General features: G+C 35.7%; 1 protein-coding gene across 10 annotated transcripts in view; it reads right to left on the bottom strand.

The window, feature by feature from the left end:
* Nucleotides 1-25990, bottom strand: part of ATOSA (atos homolog A) — a 160619-nt gene that overhangs the window by 67929 nt on the left and 66700 nt on the right. Inside the window, exon 1 of one of the 10 annotated variants that reach the window (XR_746682.3) lies at nt 225-25990. The exons of 8 other annotated variants lie outside the window; for them this stretch is intronic. Coding sequence is in view for 1 of the 2 variants with exons in the window: in XM_010352394.3 (XP_010350696.3) it covers nt 225-261 (37 nt within the window). In the remaining variant the exon portion in view is untranslated. The remainder of the gene's footprint in view (nt 1-224) is intronic. One more of the 10 variants, XM_010352394.3, reaches the window with a different exon arrangement.

Genomic DNA, 25990 nt, shown 5'->3' with positions numbered 1-25990 from the left:
TCAGTTTAGCATTTTAATAATCTTTTCAGTACTGCTGTTCAAAGAAAGCAGGATATATGAAGCTAAAGAAAATTCTCTAAGTTCGATGGTTTTCAAAGTGAGCTAATTTTCCTAGACCTATTTATTAAAAATCCATGCAAAGCAAGCACCACAACCAACTGGTAAATAGCTACAGAAAATTGGAAGCTTAAAAATAAAGCCGTTAAAAACACTTCACTACACACCTTCTCTGTGAAGCCCTTTGTTTCCACTGAAAACCATACTGGAATCCTTGTATAAAAGAAGTTGCCTTCTGGCTATCAATAGCTATACTGTCAGTAACTGAGGGATCCAGATGTCTGCAGCAGTTAAAACAAATGTTCAGCGTTGGGTGCTGATTTCGCTTCCCTCCGTGTAAGGTTTTTCACAAAGGCAGCAGAGTAAGAGCGCACATAGCAACAGCACTCACAGCTGATTGGACAGAGGGTGTGCTCAACCTCCACTGCTCGCTAGGTCCACTACAGCTTCCTGTCTACTTGGCAGCACTGTCATGTTTTCTTTGCTCCTCTTATGAACTCAGCTGTGTTTAGGCAACTCGAAAGGAAAGAATAGTAGACTGATAATAGCAGAGCATTCTAGCGTAAGCCCCTGAAATGCCTCTCTTTAGCTGCTTTTAAAACAGAGAGGAATTTTAAGACAAAAATTTATTTCAGTTAGTGATTCACCCAAAACCGAAGACAAAGAAGGGTTGTGGAGGGAATCAATTACTTCACATTAGAATTAAATCAGGTTCTACCGAGTGAAACCCTCTGAAAAATGTGTAAATACAAAAATTTACAACAATCAGAATAAAGCATCAACTTTCATATACCTAGAACTATAAAGTATTTTACAACTAACTTTAATTCCTAGAAAAGCGCAACCTGTTACATATTCAAAATGGGACAGGTCCTGAAATGGTCTCTTCTCAAATGCATACAGTGCCTTTTAAGAGGGCTAAGGAAAACAGGTTACCAGACTCACTAGAAAAAGATTCAGAAAGGAAAAATTATCAGTTCCTTAGGAATCTCTGACAATTCAAGAATTTACAATACAATGTCTTTTGATACATAGAACAGTGACATTTAGCTTAAATTCATTTACTTTTCCTCATCATAAAATTACCCAGAGATATAAAACTTAGACTTTTCTCATATTTCAAGTACTGGGCTTCAGTTTACCAGTTCATACTGTCTCCACGAACTTTAATAGCAAAAATCCCTCCCCAGCTTACAAAGTTGTTTGGGAGAGTCAATGAAGGTAGTAGGGGATGAAGAGACGTGATGAATTAAAAATTTTTCTCATTTTAGAAATATTTCCCCTGAATGTCCCATCAACTAGGATGATGGTTTTCAAACTTTTAAAGGTTTTCAAACTTTTAAAGCAATGAAACTCATTATTTGCTTTCTTCCTACAAAATGCATTATCAGTGGTGGCTCTAGGATTTCTATGCAGGAAAGGTTTGTGGGAGTAGGCTGAGGCTGCAGCAGAAGCAAGCCGTTTATTACTCAGAGCTTTATCTTGAGTGTCTTGGGGTTAGGGAGTGGAGGCTGATGGAAATGTTGGAGTTACTAAAGTGCCCCATGAGCACTATGAGGCTATTTTTAAGTGAGAAGCCACAAATAGCATGCAATTTCCTATCAGTCTCAGAACCTACAAGATTCCTACCCCTGAAGAAGCTTCTAGGATTCCTGGAGTTTTATACTACACAAGAAATAAAACCTAGAAGAGGTTTATTGCTTTACAGAAATCTCATTACTTTAAAAAAAGAATCTGATCACTGGCTCCACATTTAGCCAGAGGGAGAACTGCTAAGCCCCCTGAGAAATAACAATTTGAGTTTGGAAACACAGTAAGCCGGAGGTAGGTATCTCAGATAAAGAATGGCATGGTAGAGAGAGCAAGGATTTTGGAGGTGGGCCAACCTGTGTTCAAAACATGAATCTAACATTTACGAACAGTGAGACCACGTATAAGATTATTAAACCACTATGAGCTTCAGTTTTCTCATCTGTACAACTTCCTAATCCAAGACCAGTAACAAGACTAGTCAATGTACCTTTTCTTTAATAATTAGCTCATAGAATGTAGGCTGTTTACAAATGACTGGTTTAATGACAGTCTCCTATATCATACTTTAAGTGCTTTAAAGGTAGGTACTTTGACTACTTAATTGTTTACCTAGCACCAGGCCTGATTTATATCGTATACAGTATTCGATTTGATTTCACAATCATGGGAGGTGACTAGCACAAGTATAACATCTTATTTGACCATCTTCATTGTTCTAATAAGGAAGTTAGATCTAAAGTTTACAAGTCACAACTAGAAGTTAAAGAAATCAAATTAAAATTTTTTTTGATTAAAAAATTTATATTACAAAATTAACCTTTTCCTATCTCCTATAATATATAGTCCCAAGGTTGTTTTGGAATATTTCCTTTCAGTTATAATCCTTAAACTTTAAAATTAAAGGCCAGTGATAGCATATATATCTATAATATAAAACTATTGACTGATGTCATACAAAAAGAACTTATAGAAAAAAACATTAAATGTATTTATCACAACATGCAATTATAAATGGTAAAAGACACTCCAAGTAGATGTGCCATCTTAAAAACTTAAATTCAAGTGAGACAGAATTTTATTTAGTGAAATGCTCCCTTCTATGCTGCTAGTTTTCCAATAAATTTCAGAACAGCGCTTCATATATTTTTGAAAAAAATCTTGCTTTTCCCCAATTTGCTCATCCTGTACACAAAATTAAATAATGGGTATGCTATAAAATGATGGCACATTACCTACTTTGTAAATCTCAAGGCTACAAACTAAGAATCTGAATAACATGAAATTCTACATAAGTGCTAGTCCCAGATTCTCAATTCTCAGTCCCCAACCAGGACAAGCCTCCTTTCCCCACCGGAACCCACCTAGCATGGTTGTTAAGTATGTTCTCTAAATGGACCAGTTCAGGAAACGTACTATGCTCCTGTAAGGAAACAAATACAATAGTAGATCTTTTACAAAGGTTTTTAAAACTATATATTCCAAATATAAAATGGAAAGATTTCAAATAACTATTTCAGATCATCTGTGCTTTCTGTTAGCAGAAATAATTGAGATCTACTGATAGTAAGATACTTTAAGAGATAATCATGCCATATTTGAGACTTTCTAAACAAAAAAATATATTGTGGGTAGAAAAAAGAACCCTTCAAAGGTAATGATTAAATAGCTACTATACATATATGTATGTTAAATAATTATTACACACACACACACACACACACATATATATATACACACATATACATATATCCACTACTTACTGGCCCATGGGCCAGGCATAATGCTAATCCCTTTACATACTCTTCTCGGATTCTCAGGTAGTTGTTACGCTCACAGATGAGGAAACTGGCTTGTTACTTACCCAAGTAAACAGAACCAAGTGGATAAAGCCAGGATTCAAACTTATGTCTTTCTGAATCTAATGTGTGTGCTTTTAACCACGAGTAACTTTTCCTTAACAATTTTTTCTTACATATGTTTCCATAAGGCAAATATGGCATTACACAAAAATAAAGTTTAAATACAGAAATCTCATGTAAGCATTTTCCATTTATTATTCATTCAATAACCACAACTACAGCCTCATTAGACCTCAAAATTGCCATTAATACACTGCTTATAACACAGAAAAATAGGATCTGACTGCTAAACAGGCCAGTTGTAGCTGTAGTGTGATCACAAAGACTAAATAAAAGGTTCAATCTGTAAAACTTCACTTCTTCATGATCACAGATCACCTAATACAGAGAAAGTGAAAAGGAACTCAAAAAAGACACTGAATAAGGGACCACAAATGTGGCTTCTGGCCCAAATCCTACCTCTGATCTTAAGCACTTCTTTGAAACTCTTCATTCTTTGTCTGCAATGTTGGTACGTTGTAAGGATCAAATAGGTCAGGATAAAATTATTTTGAAAGCAGCAATGTGCTACACAAATGGGATACTTCTATTCCTAACAATCTTTGAAGAATAGAGGAAAATGTTCAGATTTGGCAGTTTAAACATGTTTTACAAAATCCAGCCTCATTATTGGAAAGACCCCTTAAAGCAGCAAGACATAATGGAGGAAAGCCACAAATTCAAGCTCTTTCCACTTACAGGATATGTTACCAAATTATTTAACCTGTCTGAATCTATTCCTTTATTTGTAAAGTGGGAATAATAATTTCTCTAAGTGCTATAAACCACCTAGGTCAGTACTTGGCTCTGAATTTTAAGTTTCCTCTCTCCCTTTGCAGACACCAGGTCTACAGATGTGACCGTATGTCTGCATACACACACACACACACACACACACACACACACACACACACACACACACACAAATAGTGGCACTGCATTAGCATATATTAGTCATACATTGTATTAATAACAATGGGAATGACACAAATCTTGAGCAAAGACGGTGATTTTTAAAAAGTTTCTTACAGGCCGGGCTCGGTGGCTCAAGCCTGTAATCCCAGCACTTTGGGGGGCCGAGGCGGGTGGATCACGAGGTCAAGAGATCGAGACCATCCTGGTCAACATGGTGAAACCTCGTCTCTACTAAAAATACAAAAAAAAATTAGCTGGGCATGGTGGCATGTGCCTGTAATCCCAGCTACTCAGGAGGCTGAGGCAGGAGAATTGCCTAAACCCAGGAGGTGGAGGTTGCGGTGAGCCGAAGTCGCACCATTGCACTCCAGCCTGGGTAACAAGAGCGAAACTCCATCTCAAAAACAAACAAACAAACAAACAAACAAACAAAAAAAGTTTCTTACATAATGTCACATCTAACAACAATTTAACAGCTGAATAATTTGTAATGAAGACTGAACAATAGTTAAAATTTAACATTATTAACAGTTGTAGATAGAGAAATTGATGATCTAATTAAATTAGTTTTTATTAACAAAATGTGATGTCAGTTCAGGGATAAATTAAGCCATACATTATATTGACTTCTACTTACAGGAGATTCCTAGCAATCATATTTGCTGCAATGATTATCCACTGACTTGCATTCATAATAACAACGTACAAACAAACCAAATGGCCAAAAAGCAATGCAAATATACTATTTTAAGAGTTAAGCACATTCTTAAAATTAAAATACTAAGAAATACCTAAGAGACTTAATTGGAGCTCTCATCTTTAAAACAATTTTGGGTTATGATGACCTAGATTCGTTCCAGGAGCAGAGCCTTGTTTACAAAATCTAAGATCTTGAAAGAAGAAAATGTTCTAGCCTGTTTTTTTGGCATCATTCATACTACATTGTTTAAAATGAGCTAGAACAGGGGTTATTTATAAGCTAAGCTACTGGACAAACACTTCATCTAATAATATCTTGCACACACATTAGTCAGATTTTAAAAGAATCAAGATAAGGTATTAAGAATTTGGTTTTAATATCCTACATACTTTGTAAATTAATAGCATCATTATTACATAAAATGTGTGCAAAGGTGCATATGGATTCTTTATCCATACTTCTTTTAAAGACATATTCTAGGATGTTATTAATCTCCTGCCATTACAAAGAATGCTATGCTTGATTCAATCTTAAACTGAAAACCAATCATACATTTTTTATTATGATAAAATAACATTTCACTAAACATTTTTCCAGGGACCCTACATTTACTTGTCCCTTTGACAATTGCAATTTTGTGAAATAATATTTTGTAGATGAAGAAACTGAATCATAGAAATTAAGGTAGTTGGTGGGTTACTTTGTATAAATCATCTACTCTAGGTTTAATTCCAAGTCTTGTATTATTTCCCCATAACTACCTATCTCTGATACATGTCATATCTCTGCTAATACAGACAAACAGTCATATAAATGACTGATTCTGCAGTTTAAATTCTGGAGAATGTTAACAGAAATCTGGTAGAGTGAAACAGTTGTAGGTGTATTTAGTCAATCTTCTGTAGCTTTAAGAAGACTCAATCATTAAGTCTCCAAAGCTTTAATACTGCTTGGTTTGCATTTAACATTTTTTAAAAATTTGCTTATTTGAAACTATTTTACATTGGTTTGCTTCCAAGTGATATGACTAAACTCTAGCATGTCTAAACGGAATTAGTTTTCCTCTGAATAAGTGTCACCATTATTATCAGTGGCATCCTCCCAATTCCCTACGCTAACAAACTTCGGAGAGAACATACCCATTGACTGTGTGGTTAGTAAGTGCCTGGAACAACCACCTCACTCAGGTTATGTCATTCTAACCAAGTTATAACATGGTGTAAAATACTTTTATTATCCCAGTTTTAATCAATAAAATGGAAACTCAGAAAAGTTAGTAACTTTAAGCTTACACAGAGAATGTAACAAAATCGAATCTTGAACACTTTTAGTTCTAAGTGTTAGAACAATCTGTAGAATTAATGTGCTGTAACATTAACGTAAGGGTTTGAGACTATCATTTTCTTTTTAAATAAAGTAGGAAAAAAAACAAATCAGTCACCGTTGCTTATAGCAAGATTGATAAATAACTTGTTTTTGGGTGGTGGTGGATAGGGATGTTGTCATGGGGCAGCAATGTGAAATGTCTAACTGTGGATTGCAGTCAAAACAATTGTAAAGCCATTGCTCCATCTGACACTGTCTCTCAATTACTACCATCCCCTCCACTGTCTCCAAATAAGTATTTGGTTTTTACCATATCATATTCAACAAGTATGGACTTTACTTTGGAAGCACATATTAACAACTGAAATTAAGTATAATTTTACTAAATAGAATTGGAGAAAACAGTCACTAGAGACTTGCAGACAAAATTCACATACATCACAGGCTGCCACTACTCAATTCTACAGGCCCTCTTTTACTAGAGGTGACACTACTTCTAAAGACACAGATGTTTAGAGATCCCTTCAGGATTCACAATGTACAAATCCTGTAACTACTGAATATAGCTTTCTGTGTAGAGGGAGACAAAAGTTGTCTTTTTCCTTATATAAATGCCAGGGTCAACCTTTCTATCAGAGCTCTCCATTTTCAATACAATCTCAGTTCATGAAGTATTTATCATTTGAATACCTCAATAGTTTTTACCATTTTAGACCAGGAAGATTTTAACTGCAGTACCTAGAGAGGAAACATCAGTAAGACCTCATAAACTGAGTGCTTCACTTAAAGCTTGCACTTACTGGGAATAAATTTTCATTTTCATTCACAAAAACAAAACAAGTCGTCAAATATACATGCCCCCCTCCCATTCAAACCCAAAATATTTGAGACCACCACAAATAGAAAGGGATAGTGGAGGCCAGGCATGGTGGTTCATGCTTGTATTTTCAGCACTTTAGGAGGTTGAGACAGGAGGATCGCTTGAGGACAGGAATTTAAGACAAGCCTAGGCAACAGAGTGAGATCTCATCTACACACATGCACGCACGCACGCACGCACGCACGCTGTAGTCCCAGCTTCTCAGGAATTGAGGCAGGAGGATTGCTTGAGCCCAGGAATTCGAGGCTGCAGTGAGCCACGATCAAGCCACTGTACTCCAGCCTGGGCAACAGACAGAGAACCTGCTCAAAAAAACAAAAAAGAAAGGGAGAGTAGAGTGTACAATTTCTATAAGTCTGTACAGGCCATCTGATACTCTCTTGTTCATCTGGGCTAGCTCCCCTACCCCCAACAATCCCCATCTTTTCTAAAACATCATAGGGTAACCTCAGCTTCTGATTCACCTATTGTCCCAGGAAGAAAGGACTTTCTTTTTTTTAAACTACAAGTTTCTGAGGGCAGAAGCCGTGTTCTTGCTCATCACAGTACTTCCAGCACATATGTGCCAGGCACATTGAAATGTGAATACTTGTTTCAGTGAAGGAGAGGGAGAATGGTCCAAATGTCTAAGGTTTTACTATTTCTAACAGTGAGTTCTGAAAAAGTTGTCATATTTAACCAGTATGACTATATAATCACAACCATTTATTGCAGAATGAAACATTCGTAAGAATTCATATCACTTTGAAAAAACATGTTGTCAAAATATGGGTGTTTGGTAGAAACATTTTAGAAATAGAGCATTTCTAAAACAAAATCCAAGTGTTTTGTATGAAATTAAAACAAGCATCCCATGTTGTCAATCCCTTGATTTCATACAAGGGCCCATGTAAATTATAAAATATTAGATGCAATATCCTACAAAACACAGCTGGGGCAAATCAGCTATTTAATCTATATTTAAGCTATCTAAGTACAGAATGAAACACCAGTTAATGAAAGACAAGATTTGAGGGCACTAGCAGAACAGTAAAACGACTATTAGGGTCATCATAAAATTCACTGTCCATTGAGGGGGAGGTTTGCTTGAGGCCAGGAGTTCAAAACCAGCTTGGCCAACGTAGCAAGACCTTGTCTCTAAAAAGAAAAAGATATATATCAAAAAATAAAGTAAAATTCATGATCCAAACAGTAGTAACGCATTTAGAGTGAAAGGAGACCATTATGAAATAGGACTAGACACCGGGACAACAGGAATAAACCAGGACCAACCTACATAGCATTTAACCCAACCTATCAAAGTAGTTTGAACTTAACAGTACAGTTAGAGATATAAAACAGCTAAATACTTAAAATTTTTTAAGCATGACTTTTGTATTTTATGAAACTCACTGATACAAGCCCAAATATAAAATTTTGGTATCTTAGAACTTATTTGAATACTTTACACATTTATGTCCATTTCTTCAAATGATTTTTTTTTAATTAAAAAGTTACCATATACAACTTACGGCATCTTAGTTTATTCTTGTATGAAGAGAGGAGAAAGAAAGAAAAATCCTTACCCATAAGGCACTAGTTGTTAAGCAAGCAATAAGCACTTAATTTTTTATCAAGCATCTAATAAATACTAATTCTGTGCCAACCTGACAGGTGTGAAGAAAACAGCTGGGAAGAAGTCAGATGTCATCACTGCCCTTGAAGAACAACTATTCTAGTGAAGTAGACAGTATAAAATGAAGAAATGAGGGAAGAACAAACTATCATATAGTTCCTGGCCTTCTTTCAGTTCCTAAAGCATCATAGCCTCTTTCTAAATTCAGGACCTTTGCACACATTACCTCTTTGGCCTAGAATGTTCTTTCCCCTTACACAGCTGGTACTGTCTCATCCTCTGCTCATTTTCTCAGGGGCCTTAACCTAACCATTCTAACCACAGAGGACTTCTCCTTGCTCTCAGTCACCCTCTTAGCTTTTGTGTATTTCCTTCAGCTCACTTGGAATGTGTTTATCATTTATTAACAATAAACAATGGGCAAATTTATTGCGTATTCAGAATCAAATACTATTTTCTAACCCCCGTATATGGATTACCTCACTTAATCATTACAACAGCCCTTTTAAAAAGGTACTATCACCAGCCTCATTTTTATTTTTGTTTTTTTTTTTTCACCACGACGGCCAGGCTGGTCTTGAACTCCTGAACTCAGGTGATCCACCCACCTTGGCCTCCCAAAGTGCTAGGATTACAGGCGTGAGCCACCGCGCCTGGCCTCATTTTTTGCATATTTAAACTAAAGATAAAAATATTGTCCTCTATATTTCTAAAAAATTAGTTTATACTATTTCCTGATTTTTAACTTTTTTGACAATTATCTCTAATTTATTTCTTTATATTTATCTCTTTCTTAGCTTCCTAGTTTCAAGGATGAAATGAATTATTCACTTTGAGTCTACTTATTACTAGTTGACTTGCTTCTGAGAGTCTGTATGTATTACTTTGAGAACAATGTCAAAATATAATCACCTAGCCTGTTTCTTTCCAGTTCCCTGATAAAAGCCAGATGATCATTATTTCATTTCTGGTGCCAAAACCTAGAGGCAATTGTGCTCTGCTAGGGTAAATACAAAATAGAGAAAATAAGCAACTAGCAGGAAATTTGAGTTTTACTTTTTCAGTTGGACAGGATACTTTTCTTCGGGTCTTATGTTTTCTCAACTGTAAAAATGAAAGAAACTCACATTCTCCAAGGATCTTTCCAACTGTGGTTTCTAGAGACAGAGTGATTTTGGGAGTAATTTCAGAATAACGAAAGTATTTTCACATCTTGAACTTTATAAAATGGAATTTAATATGTACCACTACGTAACCTGAATTTTGTTGCTGTTGTTAGGCACTTACAATACGCTGGTAAATACCTAAATTCCGCACCATAAGTTACAACAAAAGGTACAGGCCAGGATTAGACTACAACCTCCTGGACCACAGAAGTGTACCTGCAGAATCAGTCTTCAATCAACACAATAATTACTCAAAGGCATAGGTATGTTCTTTACCTCAATTTCTGAATAGCTAGTATGCCAACTTAAGAAAGACACACATGCTCAGAGAAACAATATTTAAGAAAGGAGTTATGCCAGCAGAAATCTTAAGAGCCAGACAAAAAAATTTAAAAAAAGAAGTAATGAATGATGGAATCTTAGACCTAGAAGGAACCTCCAAATTTATCAAATCTAATCTCTTATCAGATGAGGCAACTGGTGGTCAAAGAGGTTGGTGATTATTCACACAGATGGTGACAAACTAAGACTAAGAAACTGACATTGGTTCTTAGTGCTCTTTCTACCACAATATACTGAACAAACCTCACTCTTACATGACCACAATTTTTTTTAAAGCATTAGTGTCAAACTGTCTGTCTGGGGAGAGAAGGAGATACATCCCTACTCTTTTTAACACAACTAGGGAAGCTTATCAGTATCATGGGGACTTCATTCTCAGATCTTATATGAAGCTGAATGGTATGAAAGTCTCTAATCCCATAGAGTTAAGCTTCTGCCAGCAATTATCAGGAATGAGAGACGGAATCTATAGTTTTACAATGTACTTTTCTTCCATTTCTTAGAACACACAGCTATTTAAAAATAACTAGTGCAGCCAGCTTACCACTCTGACAAAAAGTTTTATAAAACAATATAAAACAATAGACATAGTATTGTTAGTATTCTGTGCCATGTTAACATTTCCAATAATTTTTGTAAAACAAAACACAAATCCTTCATATATTATAAACAAAGAATGGTGGCAAAGGGAAAAAAATTAGCTAACAGTAGATGCATGTTGGGTAATTTTTAAAACAGCAAGCCATAATGTAATTTTGAGAGCTAAAAACTGATTTTAAGATTGTCAGATACTAGCAAATGAATGAGGCTCAAGCTCCTTACAGTTTGACATTCAAAACTCTAATCTCTCCTTATTCCAAAGAAACCCTTCCCATTCACATTAGTCTGTCTGCCATCCGTTAAACATTGGAATTCTATCTTCACATCTTAAGTCATTCCCTCTGATTAGAATGTCCTTCCTTCCATTCCCTTCCTTGCCCCAATCTCCATAAATTTTTTATCTATCCAAGTAATGCAGTTTTTGAAGGATCAACTCAGCTGATGTCTCTGCCAAGATAGTCCCAGCCCTAAATTAATTTCTCCGGCTAGAATTAATCATTCGCTATGACCTTTGATAATAAACATTACTTTTACCATTAATTCAGTTCTCAAATGTCCTGCATTATACTTATCTTCTTTCTTGGATTATATTTTCTATAGGAAAGAGAATACACATCTCAGAGGTCATACCACAGAATAGCTCATCAATAAATACTACTGAATGAAAAAAAAAATTTAGCCCAATGATCATGTGCACAAACCATCAATTTTTTCAGATTACCTAATTGTTGGAAGATAAATTAAAAATAAGAGTTGTACATAGTAAGATGACATGTATTACATGAATTTATCTATTAAAACTTTTTTTGAGACAAGTTTCCACTCTGTCGCCCAGGCTAGAGTGCAATGACATTATCATAGCTCACTACAGTTTCAAATTCTCAGCTCAAGTGATCCTCCCATCTCAGCATTCCAAGAGATGGGACTATAGGTGTGCACTACCAAGCCCAGTTAATTTTTTTTTACAGTTTTTTTGTAGAGATGGGGTCGCCCTATGTTATCCATGCTGGTCTCAAACTCCTGGGCTCGAGCAATCCTCTCACCTTGGTAATCAAAATTTTCCTTACTGAGATATTTTAAAACTTGTGGAATATTATGGTTCAAATAGATATACAAAGCTACATAAAATGAATGGCATCCAAATTCACTCCAGAGCAAATCTGAATTCTATCCCTCTAGAGTAGGCATAAGTTTCCCTTATCCAAAATCACAGTAAGCTGAAACGCTGTTCAATCAGCAAAGGAAAATGATTCCAGAGTTTTAACTTCACAGAAGACCACTCTGCCTTGTGCTCTGTCCTTGCTAAAGTAGGAAACCATGGACTGACAGAATCTGCAGTTGAGCACAACTGTCATGACAGCAAATTCTCATATAATTACACAGCCCTAAAGACTTTAGATATTATCCCCCATAGATTTTCTAGATGTAAGTACTACCGTTAGTAAACTTCGTTATAATTACAGTTCCAGAATCCTAGTTTGAATAAGTAGATTTAGGGGATACTGGTCCTGTATCCTCAGGATGAGAGCTTGTTTTCATAGAAAGCTGGTGCCCACCTTGTGCCCAGGCATTGAAATGGATGCTAACATGTACTGTTTCTTTGAGAAAAGAATTGCTATTCCCATTTTTACAGATTTCCGGGCAATTAAGACATAGAGAGTTTAACTTTACTAAACTCACCCACCTAGTAAGTAATGATGTTGATGTTTGAACAATGAGTTGTCCAGCTCAAAACCCATGTTCTTTCCACTGCACTAGCTGCCACACAATAATTCCTGAAAGTCAAATCAAGAATACCACCTAGAGTGCAGGCATAGTGGCTCACACCTGGGGACACTGAGGTGGGAGGATTGCTCAAGGACAGGAGTTCCAGACTTGGGCAACATAGCGAGACCCACCTCTACAAAAAATATAAAAGTTACCTGGGCAGGGTGGTGTATGCCTGTAGTCCTAGATGCTTGGGAGGCTGAGACAGAAGGAGTACTTGAGCCCAGGAGTTCAAGGCTGTAGTGACCTATGATCATGCCACTGCACTCCAGCTTGGGCAATAGAGTGAAACCCTATTTTGGTGGAGGGGAGTGGGGAAGGAAGAGGAATACCAGCTAGAAATTGACCAAAATAAAAAACTATTGGAACAGAAAACCAAATATTGCATGTTCCAAGGTGAAAATGAAAGTAAATACTGAGTATGTATGGACATAAAAGTGGGAACAATAGACACCGGGGACTACAAGGGGAATGGAGAGAGTTAAGCAGGTGCATACTGAAAAAATACCTGTGGTACTATGCTCACCACCTGGGAACATCAAGTTAAGCAAGTGTAGACTGAAAAAACACCTGTGGTACTATGCTCACCACCTGGGTGATGGGATCATCTGTATCCTAAAACCCAAGCATCACAAAATACACTCATGTAATGAACCTGCATGTGTGCTCTGTGAATCTAAAATAAAAGCTGAAATTATAGGGGTGAGGGGAGACTGAAGATTTCAGTTAGAATTTGGGTTGGGTGTATAATGTTGGAGAAATGAAAACATGTCTATTATTTGTACAAATCAGACAGTAATCATTTTCTTTCAAGAATATCTACAAGAATGTGAATCAAATTTAGAATCACTTGTGTGAGTTCTGCCTGTACATTAAAGCTAACAAGAGTGCCAGGCAGGAGAAAAACTATTTTTATTCTCATATACTGTTGGTAGGACCAAAAATCAGCACTTTTTTTTTTAACAATCAAAAAATGTGATTTTACAATAATAAAAAAATGTTTGTACATATTTTGATCAAGTAATTCTACTCTTAGAACTTCTTCTGGAAAAAATAAGGAAATATACCAGGATTTAAGTTACAAGAATATTCATTACAGTGCTGTTTATATTAGCCAAAACTTGGAACTTAATTATCCAACAAAAAGACTGTACATGTGAAAATGGTTAGGATGATAAATTTTATGTCATATACCTTTTACCACAGTTAATTAAAACATTATGAAGTATAAATTGGCTAAATGACATAAGCATGCAAAAATTAGCTATATGGCTGGGTGTGGAGGCCCATGCCGGTAATCCCAGCACTTTGGGAAGCTGAGGTGGGTGGATCACCTGAGATCAGGAGTTTGAGACCAGCCTGACCAATGTGGAAAAACCATGCCTCTCCTAAAAATACAAAAAATTAGCCAGGTGTGGTGGTACATTCCTGTAATCCCAGCTACTTGGGAGGCTGAGGCAGGAGCATTGCTTGAACCTGAGAGGTGGAGGTTGCAATGAGCCAACATCACACCATTGCACTCCAGCCTGGGCAACAATAACAAAACTCTGTTTCCAAAAAAAAAAAGTTAGGTATGCAACCATAAAAGATACCATAATGGAAGAATATTTAATGACACAAAAATATACAAATTGTATTAGGTAAAAAAGTTGGTTCGCTAAATAGTACATATGGTTTAATATAACTACATATTAGTATGTACATACATTTATAGACTAGAAGGATACACATACACCCCTCCCCACCAAATACGAACTCTCTAATCAAAGAATAGGAGAATTAATATTGAGTATTTTTTCCCTGCCTTCTGCTTATCTAAATTTTGAACTTCTTTGTCAGACTCGTATGACTAGTGTAATTTTTAAGAGGATAAAAGGAAAATTCCCTACTATTTCATAGGATTTGAAGGACGTTAATGTCCTAATTTAGGGAACCAATATATCTGAGGCCATGATTCCTCAAACCACAAACACTACACCAGCAAGAAACATTTCCAGAGGAGTCTAGAATTTTTCTAGTTGCCCCGAGACTCACACACAATATCCTGATGACTTATTCATCTGTACATTTCCAGAACCTCACGCAATAGCTGATATGTAAACATAAATGCTTATAGAATGAAGAGCTACTTATATTTACATAGCACTCTACCTTGTATATAGGGAGTTTATGTATATAATCTCATTCGATTCTCCAATAAACTTGTGAGCTGGGCATCAACATTCCCATTGAGAAGCAAAAAACTGCAACTAGAGAATTAGATCTTAGGGTTACTAAACTAACAAATCACAGAAAAGAGAATGCATAAAGTTGTCAAGTAATAAGTTTTATGCTACACCACAAAGACATTAAAATGTGTACAACTGTTCATTCAGTAAACACTGATTGAAGAGCCACTAAATACCAGGCTCCCGTCCGTGTACAGGGAAATGTAGCAGTGAACAAGTGCCTCTAAGTCCCTTCCCTGCCCTCGTGAAGCTTATATTCCTATTGCGGAGAGAAGCAAAAACCGAAATAAACACAGAACATCAGGTTAAGCAGTGTAAGGACTTTGAAGAAGAGTAATGCAGAGTAAAGGGAGAATAAATTAGCTGTACTCTTTGAAGGATGATCTGAGAAGGTTTCTTTGATGGCAGAAAGCCAAGATTAAAAAAAAAGACCCATGAGACTTATATTCTAAGAGAGGACGTCAAATATAAAGACCCCAAGGTGTCAAACTGAAGAATAATATGACTAATATGGCTAGACTGCAGGGAACCTTGGCAATTACTAAGAAATGAAGTTAGTCAGTCTGAGACTTTAGGTTTAAAAATATAATCCTTTAATATGTTATTAATGGAAAAAAATCTGGAATTTCAACAATATGTACCTTTCTCTTAAATCCATTTTGTCCATATAATATATAAAAGCGAATTAGTTGTTTTATTTACATGATCTAATTTTTAAATCATATTCTTATGGTATACTCCAAAACTTTGGTAAATGTTGTCTAATATCAGGGTCTAACTCAATTTCTGCAAAAGGAAGCCTTGTACAACTTTAAAAGGCAATGTCAACAGAGATGTTATTGGAACAACTAGGAAAATATGAGCATAAATTGTACACTACATATTATTATTATGTAAGTATTAGATTTCTTCAATGTGTTAACTGTATTGCAGGTATGCAGAATAATATATATATATATTTTTTTGAGACGGGGTTTCGCTCTTGTTATCCAGGCTGGAGTGCAATGGTGCAATCTCGGCTCACCGCAACCTCCGCCTCCTGGGTTCAGGCAATTCTCCTGCCTCAGCCTCCTGAGTAGCTGGGATTATAGGCATGTACCACCATGCCCAGCTAACTTTTTGTATTTTTAGTAGAGACGGGGTTTCACTATGTTGACCAGGATGGTCTCGATCTCTTGACCTCGTGATCCACAGTGTTATGATGGTAAATGTTTAACAGTTGGCTCACAGAGGAAAAAAAAGCCTTGGTTTATAGCATTGCCAGTTTCCATGGTATAAATACTGTTACCATGGCTGATTTCAAGTAACCAACTAGGTGCAGAGTTGAAAAGAAATACACACAATCAGTTTTTGCAAGCCGGTACCTGCCAAGTCTAGCATACTACTCAATTAATGTTTGAAGTATGTGGGGCTGAAGTGTCAGGATGTCTGCAACTTATACAAATGGCCAACAGGCATATGAAAAACATGTTTTCAACATTACTAATAACCAGAGAAACACAAATCAAAAACCACAGTGAGATACAACCTTACTCCAGTTAGAATGGTTGGAGACAAATGAAAGACAAAAGAAAACAAGTGTTGGCAAGGATGTGGAGAAAAGGGAACAGTTACACATGGTTGAGACTGTAAGTTATTATAGCCATTATGGAAAACAGTATAGATAGAACTACTATATCATCCAGCAATTCCACTACTGGGAACATACATCCAAAGGAAATTAAATCAGCATGTTGAAGAGATATCTGTACTCCCATGTTTAGTGCAGTATTATTCACAATAGTCAAGATATGGAATCAACCTAATCAAACTAAGTGTCCATAAAGAAAATGTGACGCGCGCGCACACACACACAAACACACACCCACTGGAATACTATAGTGCCATAAAAGGAATAAAATCCTGTCATTTGCAACAACATGGATGAACCTGGAGGACACTGTGTTGAGTGAAATCAGCCAGATACAGAAAGACAAATACTGCATGATCTCACTCGTGGAATCTCAAAAAAAGTTGTATCATGTATCATAGAAGCAGCCAGAACAGTGGTTTCCAGAAACTGGGGAAGGGGAAGGAGAGAAAGGGAGAGGTTGATCAACAGATACAAAGTTACAATTAGATAGGAGGAATAAATTGTGGTGTTCTATTGCACAGGATGACTAAGGATAACCTTAAAGTATTATATGTTATAAAATAGCTAGAAGAGTCCTTTCAATGTTCCCACCAAAAGGAAATGATAAATGCACGAGGTGAAAGATATGCTAGATACCCTGATTTAATTATTACACAACATATATATATATAGGAGCATCATATTGGATTTCATAAATATATATAATTGCAATGTGTCAACTGAAAAAAGTAGCAGTTTGAAATAAACAAAAAGGTACTGCATTAAAAATAGAAAAATAGATAACAAAATTCAGTATCTTTCCATCCCATCCACCCATCCTACCCACTTATATAAAGATAAAAGCTCTAAAATCTTCACAATTAATCTATGAAAAGGTAAATGGATGTTAATTATAGTATTGCAACTTTTCTGTGGGTTTAAAAATTTTAATTATATTTTTAATTATAATAATTGGTAGAGCAATAATTGGTAGGGTAATTTAGAGAAATCCTATGGTCAATTCTTTTATAACATGAATAGTTAATTTTTTTGTATAACAGCATCCTTCCATCAAATATACCAAATATGATATAGACCTTTAAGTTATTTTAAGACCAAAACAAACAAGAAGTTTGCCAATATCAAGGGCTAAAATTATACATTCTCTTACTGTTATAAATTTAAGTAAAAATGGCCAACTAGATAATGATCTCTCTTCACAAAAGAAAATTGCTAATTTAATGAAAAATGTAAATGCATTTTCTAGACATTAGGATAAAGTTTTTAAAATAGCCTAATTTCAGACAGTGATGCTAACTTAATTCCATTCAGGAATATATGTTTGGTAAGTGTGAAAACAAAATATGAAAACTTTAAATATTAATTTAAAATGTTTATGCCCAAATACAGATTGGTCATGTTCCCAAAAGGGATATATTTAAGTGTGACCATTATTTAGCCTTAAATATTACTGATAAGCAACCTGAGTTATAATTACATTCCCAGAAAAATCTACCAAAGGTTTCTTAACCTATAATGGCCATCTTGCAGCATCATGGAACAAGTCTAAATTGCAGGTGACAGAAGCACTAGGGCCATGCTCCAAGCACTCAGTCAATCCTAGGTAACATTCTGAAATAAATAAAAAAGCAATTTGGGCAACATCTGGCCATTCTGTATTTTCCATCAGCCTATTTCTAGTTCCCACCTCTGCCTCACTCTCTGCCCTGATGCTGTTCTAAACTATTTATTATAGTCTACTAGCACCCAGAAATAGTTGGCTATGTTCCAAACTACCTACTTTCCCTCTCCCATTGCATTTGCATTAAAGACTGGGTAGTTCAATGCTGGTTTCAGTTTTTTTCTATGTGGTTGTACATTTCAGAAGACAAGGTTGACAGTGACATAATAAATGTCTATTGATCTTTTATGCTTGTTACAACTAGTTTTCAAAACAGAATACTGAAACACTTGTTTCCTCAGTGCAGCTGTTCCAAGTTGTATATTCTTGTTAGTAAAGGAAACCACTTACCAATCCCTACCCAGCGCTAGGCCTATGTTAAATGCCAAACCATATGTTCTCAGTTTACCTTTCCCACAAGGCTTAAAGTTGATGGTATTAGAGCAAAAAACAAAAAACAAAAAAAACAAAAAACAAAAAAAACGTTGTTCAGAAAGGCTATGTAATACTTTCTCAAGCTTCTGAAGTTAGAATTTCAATCTAAATTTGATCCTAAAGGCTTAGTGTCTTACCTTTTCTTGCATTATAGTATGCTGCTAAAAAGAAACCATTTAAACTAAAATATGATCATCATTTCAACAGTCTTTGAAAAATGTATACCTAAATACACATTTATTAATCCAAGTGAATCTCTAGTTGGTATAATTTGTCAGGATAACCAGATGAAACCAAAAATAATAAAATTCTCATACCGTGTTAATAGATATTTTTAGACAGAATAGCACTAACTAAGATGCAGCTGGCTGTATTTGGGAACACCTAGCCCTTGCTCATCTATACAAATAATCTTGCCTGCAGAGTAAATTGGTCCACATTTACATAGCATTTCATGGCTTACTATGTTCTTTGACATATTACCTTAGTTGAAGCTCAGAACCAACCCCCGTAGCCAGCTATGTCCTACAGATGAGAAAACAGGTTTGGGACTTAATCCAAGAATGGGTCCCAAATCTAAACTCTGTATCTTTTGAGTTTTTTCCCTATTATTCTATCTGACTTGTACTTTCTTATACTCATAAACCTGAGATTTGCCAATTTGAACATACAGACATTTTGTCTCTCTCAGAAACAGCAACAAGAGCAAATTCAGCACAGGGGGTGGATGTCAGAGCGCTTCTGGCAAGTGTTTGTGTATGAATCACTTGTTAGCTGTGTATAAACTGGAAACCATTGTCACCAAATGGCTATTGCCTACTTTTATTTTATAGTGTTTTAATTCAATAAGATATGATTAAGAAATATAACCCTTATTTAACTTACGGACAGTATCTTTAAACGTATTTCAAAAAAGTTGGCTATAAATTTGCGATAATAGCCTAACAGTCATTAATTCAAACCAATCCCTAAATTGGCAGAATTTCAGCCGGTATCTGTAAAATAATCAAAGATTGCTACCCAGCTGCTCCTATTCCTATTTGCTCCACAAACACAGAGACATACAAGTCATTCTTTCATTTAACAAATACGTATTAAACACCTATGCACCTACCATGTACAAGACTGCCTGCTAAAAGATGGGAATACAGGTGTGAATAAGAGACAAGTTTTCTGGACTCATAAAACTTAATAACTAGCTGTAGAGACAGACAACAAACAAAAGAAATTACAAAACGTAGTCAGTGCTATGAAGGAAATACAAGCTGCTCAGACACAGAATAACAAGGGACATCTCATTTAATAAACAGTAACAGCAATTAACATTTACTGAGTACTTTAGGTAGAGTAGTAAGAGAAAATCTCTCCGAAAAAATGACAGTTCTATAACAAAAGAATGACAAGGAGCCACCAATGTGATTACTGGGGAGAAAGCCTTTTTAGGCAAGACCCTGAGTGGTAATCAAAAACCTAAAAGGCAGCCAGAGGGACTGAATATGGTAAACAAGGGGAAGAGATGAGTATCTTTTACATGGAAATGAAAATATGAGAAAGCTCAATTCAGATTATTGCTAGGAGTTGTGATATTAAACATGGGCTCTTAGTCTAATATTTTGATTAGCTACTGGCACTTTTTAAACTATTCCATCTAAGAAGAGTCTGGGCCAGGTACAATACCTCACACCTATAATCCCAGCACTTTGAGAGGCTGAGGCAGGGGGACTGCTTGAGCCCAGGAGAGAGAGACTAGCCTGGGCAACAAAGTGAAACCCCATCTCTCTCTCTCAAAAAAAAAAAAAAAAAGACAATTAGCCAGGCATGGTGGCATGCACCTGTAGTCCCAGCTACTCTGGAGGCTTAAGCAGGATGATCTCTTGATCCCAGGAGTTGAAGCCTACAGTCATTATTGCATCACTGTACTCCAGCCTGAGTGACATAGTAAGACGCTGTCTCATAAGAAAGTAAAAGAAAGTCTGACATGAAGAACTATTCTGATTTTTCACCTCTTTGAGCAAAGACTGCATTAACTATTAACAAATTGACTTTAGTTTACCTACTAAGAAGTACTGCTTCCAAGTACTAAAATTTTGCTTTTCATTATCGAAAAAAAAATTCAGTAGTCTGAATTTATTTCCATTTTTTAAACTCCCCATCCTCAAAGTAAAAGCATTTTCATAATTAGATGCAGAGAAAGGCAAAATATTTATTTTGAACAACAAAATATTCGTTGTTCAACACCTATTTTTTTCTGCATTTGTTCAAAATGCAGAATACTCAGTTCTTGAAGAGAAAATCAATTTTTAAGTCACTCTTCTTATATACACATTAGCCTCTCAGTTCTGCCTTCCAATTATCTTTTTTTCCCATTCTTCAAAGAAATGACAGGGTTTAGTCCACTGAATCACTTCCTTCTTACTGGATGACAGGCAAAAACACAGGCGGGGGATCTGTATGTCAACCTCTTTAGTATCTGAATCTCAGAAGTTGTATCAAGCCAGTGATTATTTGACAGCTAGTGACCTCAAGACTCATCAACATAAATGGGTGAAAGACCAACAGTAGGCAGCTTTTAATTTGAGATCACAGTGAATATACAAAACTGCAGCTGAATTAGACCCCTTCTTTTGTCTTCCTCAGCTTTCACTAAGTGATTGGCTGCTTCTTTAGAAAATGTCCAAAGATAACAGCAGTTTACATTTGAATGCTAAGTGCCAGCCACTGTTTTAAGCACATTACGTACATTAATTTGTTTAATCTTCGGAATAACCATGAGCCAAGGTACTATTACCTCCTGCATTGTAAAGATAAAGCTGAGGCAGAGAGGATAAGCAGCTTTCCAAGATCACAATACTTATCAAATACCTGTTTTGAGTTTTCCTCAAGTATTTTAAAACCACTTTGGTCCCCATATCTTATGGTATTTTAACACTACTTACTGCTACCAGTCAGGGAGCTAAAGAGCATATGCTTAAGTTCACTTTGCATTTGAGCTTGCCCTTTTATTAGCTGTGTAACCTTGGGTAAGTTACCAAACTTCTCTCTGTGACTCAGTTTCATTTATCCATAAAACAGAGATGACAGCAGCATGTACTTCCTTGAGTATCTGTGAGGCTTAAATGAGTTACATATGTTAAGTACTTAAGACAGTGCCTGGCACATAGTATGAACAAGTATTAGCTATTGTTATTAATACTATCACTACCTCCTCCACCTGGGAATTTAGCAAAAGGCTGCTTTATTTAATCTAGTCAATACTACTTCTCCTCCAACATCTGCCATTTCTTTTGTTTGATTTACATCAACTAACAATGAACTATTCTTAGTAAGCAACGCACCTAATTGCCTTGCTATGTTTTTCTAGTCCTTAACACGTCTTTCCTCCTAACTCACCTGCCCAGGAAGAAATTGTTTGAGGTTAACAGGGTTGCATTATGCTATAGTTAAGTTCATAAGCCACTGGAATTCTAAGGCTAAGGTCTATATTTGTAATATAGCCAAAATGGAGGAAAAAACTAAGTACTTCTCTGTTTTAACCTCAAAACCAAACCCCAAAAGAGTGTGGTGTTTTGTTTGTGGAACAGATTTTGCACTAATAGTTTTAACTTAAAGTTCAATGGCCTATGATGTGTTTAAGTATGAATGGAAACAGTAGATTTAAATTACTAATTTACTGATGATTTATTTTATAGGTCTTAATCTTTCATAGCAGTTTTGGTAAGCTCAGATATTAAAAATATAAAATTAGAAACATATTTAGAACATATCCTGGAATGTTTTTAATTGCCTCTACACTAAGACCACACTTTATTTTTATTTAATTTTATTTTTTTGAGACGGAGTTTTGCTCTTGTTACCCAGGCTGGAGTGCAATGGCGCGATCTCGGCTCACCGCAACCTCCGCCTCCTGGGTTCAAGCAATTCTCCTGCCTCAGCCTCCTGAGTAGCTGGGATTACAGGCATGCGCCACCATGCCCAGCTAATTTTTTGTATTTTTAGTAGAGACGGGGTTTCACCATGTTGACCAGGATGGTCTCGATCTCTTGACCTCATGATCCACCCACCTCGGCCTCCCAAAGTGCTGGGATTACAGGCATGAGCCACTGCACCCGGCCTCACACTTTATTTTTTAATAGAGATAAGGTCTTGTTATATTGCCGAGGCTGATCTCGAACTCCTAAGCTCAAGCAATTCACCTGCCTTGGTCTCCCAAAGTGCTGGGGTTATAGCTAGGAGCCACCGCAACAGGCTGTAGACCACCCATTAGACTTCTCTTGAAACTCCAGGCATTCAATATACACAAAGACCTGGAGCCAGGTCCAAACTTGTACATCCTTGAGTCTAAGGCAGAATAACATTAAGTTCTCCAGCTGCCCAGCTCTAGTCAGCTGTTAAAATCACTTAAAGACCTAATTATTTCAGAAAGCTTAGCCCACCCATGTCATCCTCTACATATAGAAGCAATAATTGTAAAACCAAATGACAATATAAACAAATACATTATACATATACTGCAAGTATCCTTTCGTAGCTTTTATATTTTCTCAGATAACTAGACATTAAAAAATTATTAAATTGCTCGAGCCTTGGCAGGTTGAACACTATCAATGCAAAACAAAACAAAATAGTGTTAGGTTATTAAACATTTGATTATTTCCTTACCTCTGCTGAGTCTATCCTGTAACTGACCAGTATATAAGCATCTGTCACATCTTATTTAACATGATACATTTTACTTAATACCTGCTACGTGCCAGACACTGTCATTTTTCATTCTAACTGTGAGAAGTCGGAATTATTCCCATTTTATAGATAAGGAAATTGAGATTCTTAGAGATTAAGTAATGTGATGAAGATTAGAGAGCAAGCAAGTAATGAACAAGTATAAAAACACAGGTCAGATTCTAAAGCCTGTGCTAATGACAACATATAAGAGTTATCTTTGGCAGTGTTACCAAAGTAATGTTATATTATTGCTTAAAATTAACTTTTTTACTGTAACGTTCAGTAAAATACTATCGACTATTTTGAAATGTAGCTGTCATGCTATACCATAACATCTTACTTGAAAGTATAATAGAAACTCCTGACCTTCAGAGAATTTTTTTCTACTGGCTATCAGTTTGTTTTTATGGAGGGTATGGGGAGCAGAACTGACAAATGCTCCCCATACCCTCCATAAAAACAAATAGCCAACAGAAAAAGAACTAAGGCATTTTTCCTGACCCTCACCTTAAACTTTTACTGTTAGCCAACCAACTACCACACCCAATCATGTAGGATAAGAGTTATTTAGAAACTTTAACTCTTTGAAACACAGCTGTCTCCCATAAAACTAGCATCTCAGTCTCTACATTAAAATCCACACTTTACTCACATTCTGAATGATTATCTGAGAAGTTCTCCCATTTATGTTCATCTTAAGTATGATTATATAATTCTCCAGCTCAGAGACTAAAAGCAGGAAACTTAAAAGGTGGCAAGGATAAGTATTTTAACAACAAAAACTGTACACAGCAAGGGAACATAAAAATCAGATTTAAAAAGACAGGCTGAAATGGTTTCAACTAGAGACAAAACAATCTCAGCTAGAAACATGAACATTTTAAAAATTTCTCCATATATCATGATTACAACTGAAAATATTTTGATGTTTAAAAAGTTTCAATTATCCAGAAAATTCATTTATACAGTTTAGACACTAATGTAGTAAAAAAAAAAAAAAAAAAAAAAAAAAGTATAACTGTTTTCTTGCTAAGAGTTGTCCATAACTGTGCCTTTCAAAATGCAGGTCATCATGACCCATTAATTGGTGAAGAAATCAATTCAGTGGGTTGTGACAGCAATTTTTCAAAACGTGAAAGAGAGTAGAACATGTAGCACTACACTGCACACAGTAAGGACAAGTACATTTGTGAAAAACTTATTTCAGTACTTCTGTACTAGTTTTCTAAGTAAAAGATTACTTACACTGAGTCTTAGTAAAAAAAAAAAAAAAAAAAAAAAAGCCATGTGTCTAAAGGTTTATGTTATTATGGAATATAATCACAATACTAAACTCACAATCCCATCATCTTTACCTGAGAACGCTAAAGAAAGCTACATTTTTTAAGGGGAAGACTTCTTTGGAAATCTTGATGAATAAATTTGTTTTCCCTAAAAATCTGTTTCAGTATGTAACTAAATATTTTACTATGTTTAACACTAGTTTTCATTGCAAATACTATTTTAAAAACTGCTTATGACTGTAAAGCAACATTTAACAACAATCCAAAACAAATAGTGACTTTGATTTTATTTGCTGGTTTATTCTGACATTCAATTACTGACCTTGGTGCCATTTTTCCAAAGCCACTGATGTAATCTAAAAATCTAAACTTGGCATTCCACACAAGCAACGTGCTCAGGAGCAATACACTTGCTAATACTTGATACATACACAACTGTTGCCTGATTTTACGTAATAGCCAAACACCTAAAACTAATTTAAATCACTAAATTAAGTGTGGTTTTCTCCAATTCCTTCTGGTACATTTCAATATACCTATTTTACATAGAGAATTTGTATAATCACTTTGAAAAATATATAGAAAGCAACCTGTTTAATAAATATAAATTTTAAAATAAGCATCTACTTTGTAGGATATATTAATATTTCCAATCCTAAAGTCTTGGACTTGGAAGGAAATCTGTCATCTAGTCCAGCTCCCTATCAAATAATCCCCACTTCACAATGTTCCTTGGAATCAAACTCGTATCTGGCTGAAAAGCTTTCACTACTAACCACTACTATATTAACATCTTCTAAAATTGGTTCTTGCTGTTAATCAGAAGACTGATAAACAATTACTTTGAGATCCTTGAAAAGCAGTGTATACAATATTCTTATAAATCCTGAACATACAGGTTTAGAAAGGAAGTGACATCTACTTATCACTAGGGATTTCAGTGGCCCAAACTGTTCATATGCTGATATACTGAATACTAAGGTACTCTGCAAACTTTTGAAGTTTGCTCGAAGTACAATAATCAACTTATCAAAGTAGTAATAATAAAATAATAGTTATCAACTCAATCTTAAGTTTTCTCTTCATTTTATCAAGTTCACATTTAAGTTTTTGTTTTTTTTTTTTCTTTTTTTTGAGAGGGCGTTTCGCTCTTGTTACCCAGGCTGGAGTGCAATGGCGCGATCTCGGCTCACCGCAACCTCCGCCTCCTGGGTTCAGGCAATTCTCCTG

The sequence above is a fragment of the Saimiri boliviensis genome, chromosome 2 (genome assembly GCF_048565385.1).
Source record: "Saimiri boliviensis isolate mSaiBol1 chromosome 2, mSaiBol1.pri, whole genome shotgun sequence".
Lineage (NCBI taxonomy): Eukaryota > Metazoa > Chordata > Mammalia > Primates > Cebidae > Saimiri > Saimiri boliviensis.
Note: the sequence above shows the minus strand (reverse complement) of the source record. Positions and strands in the feature narration are given on the sequence as shown.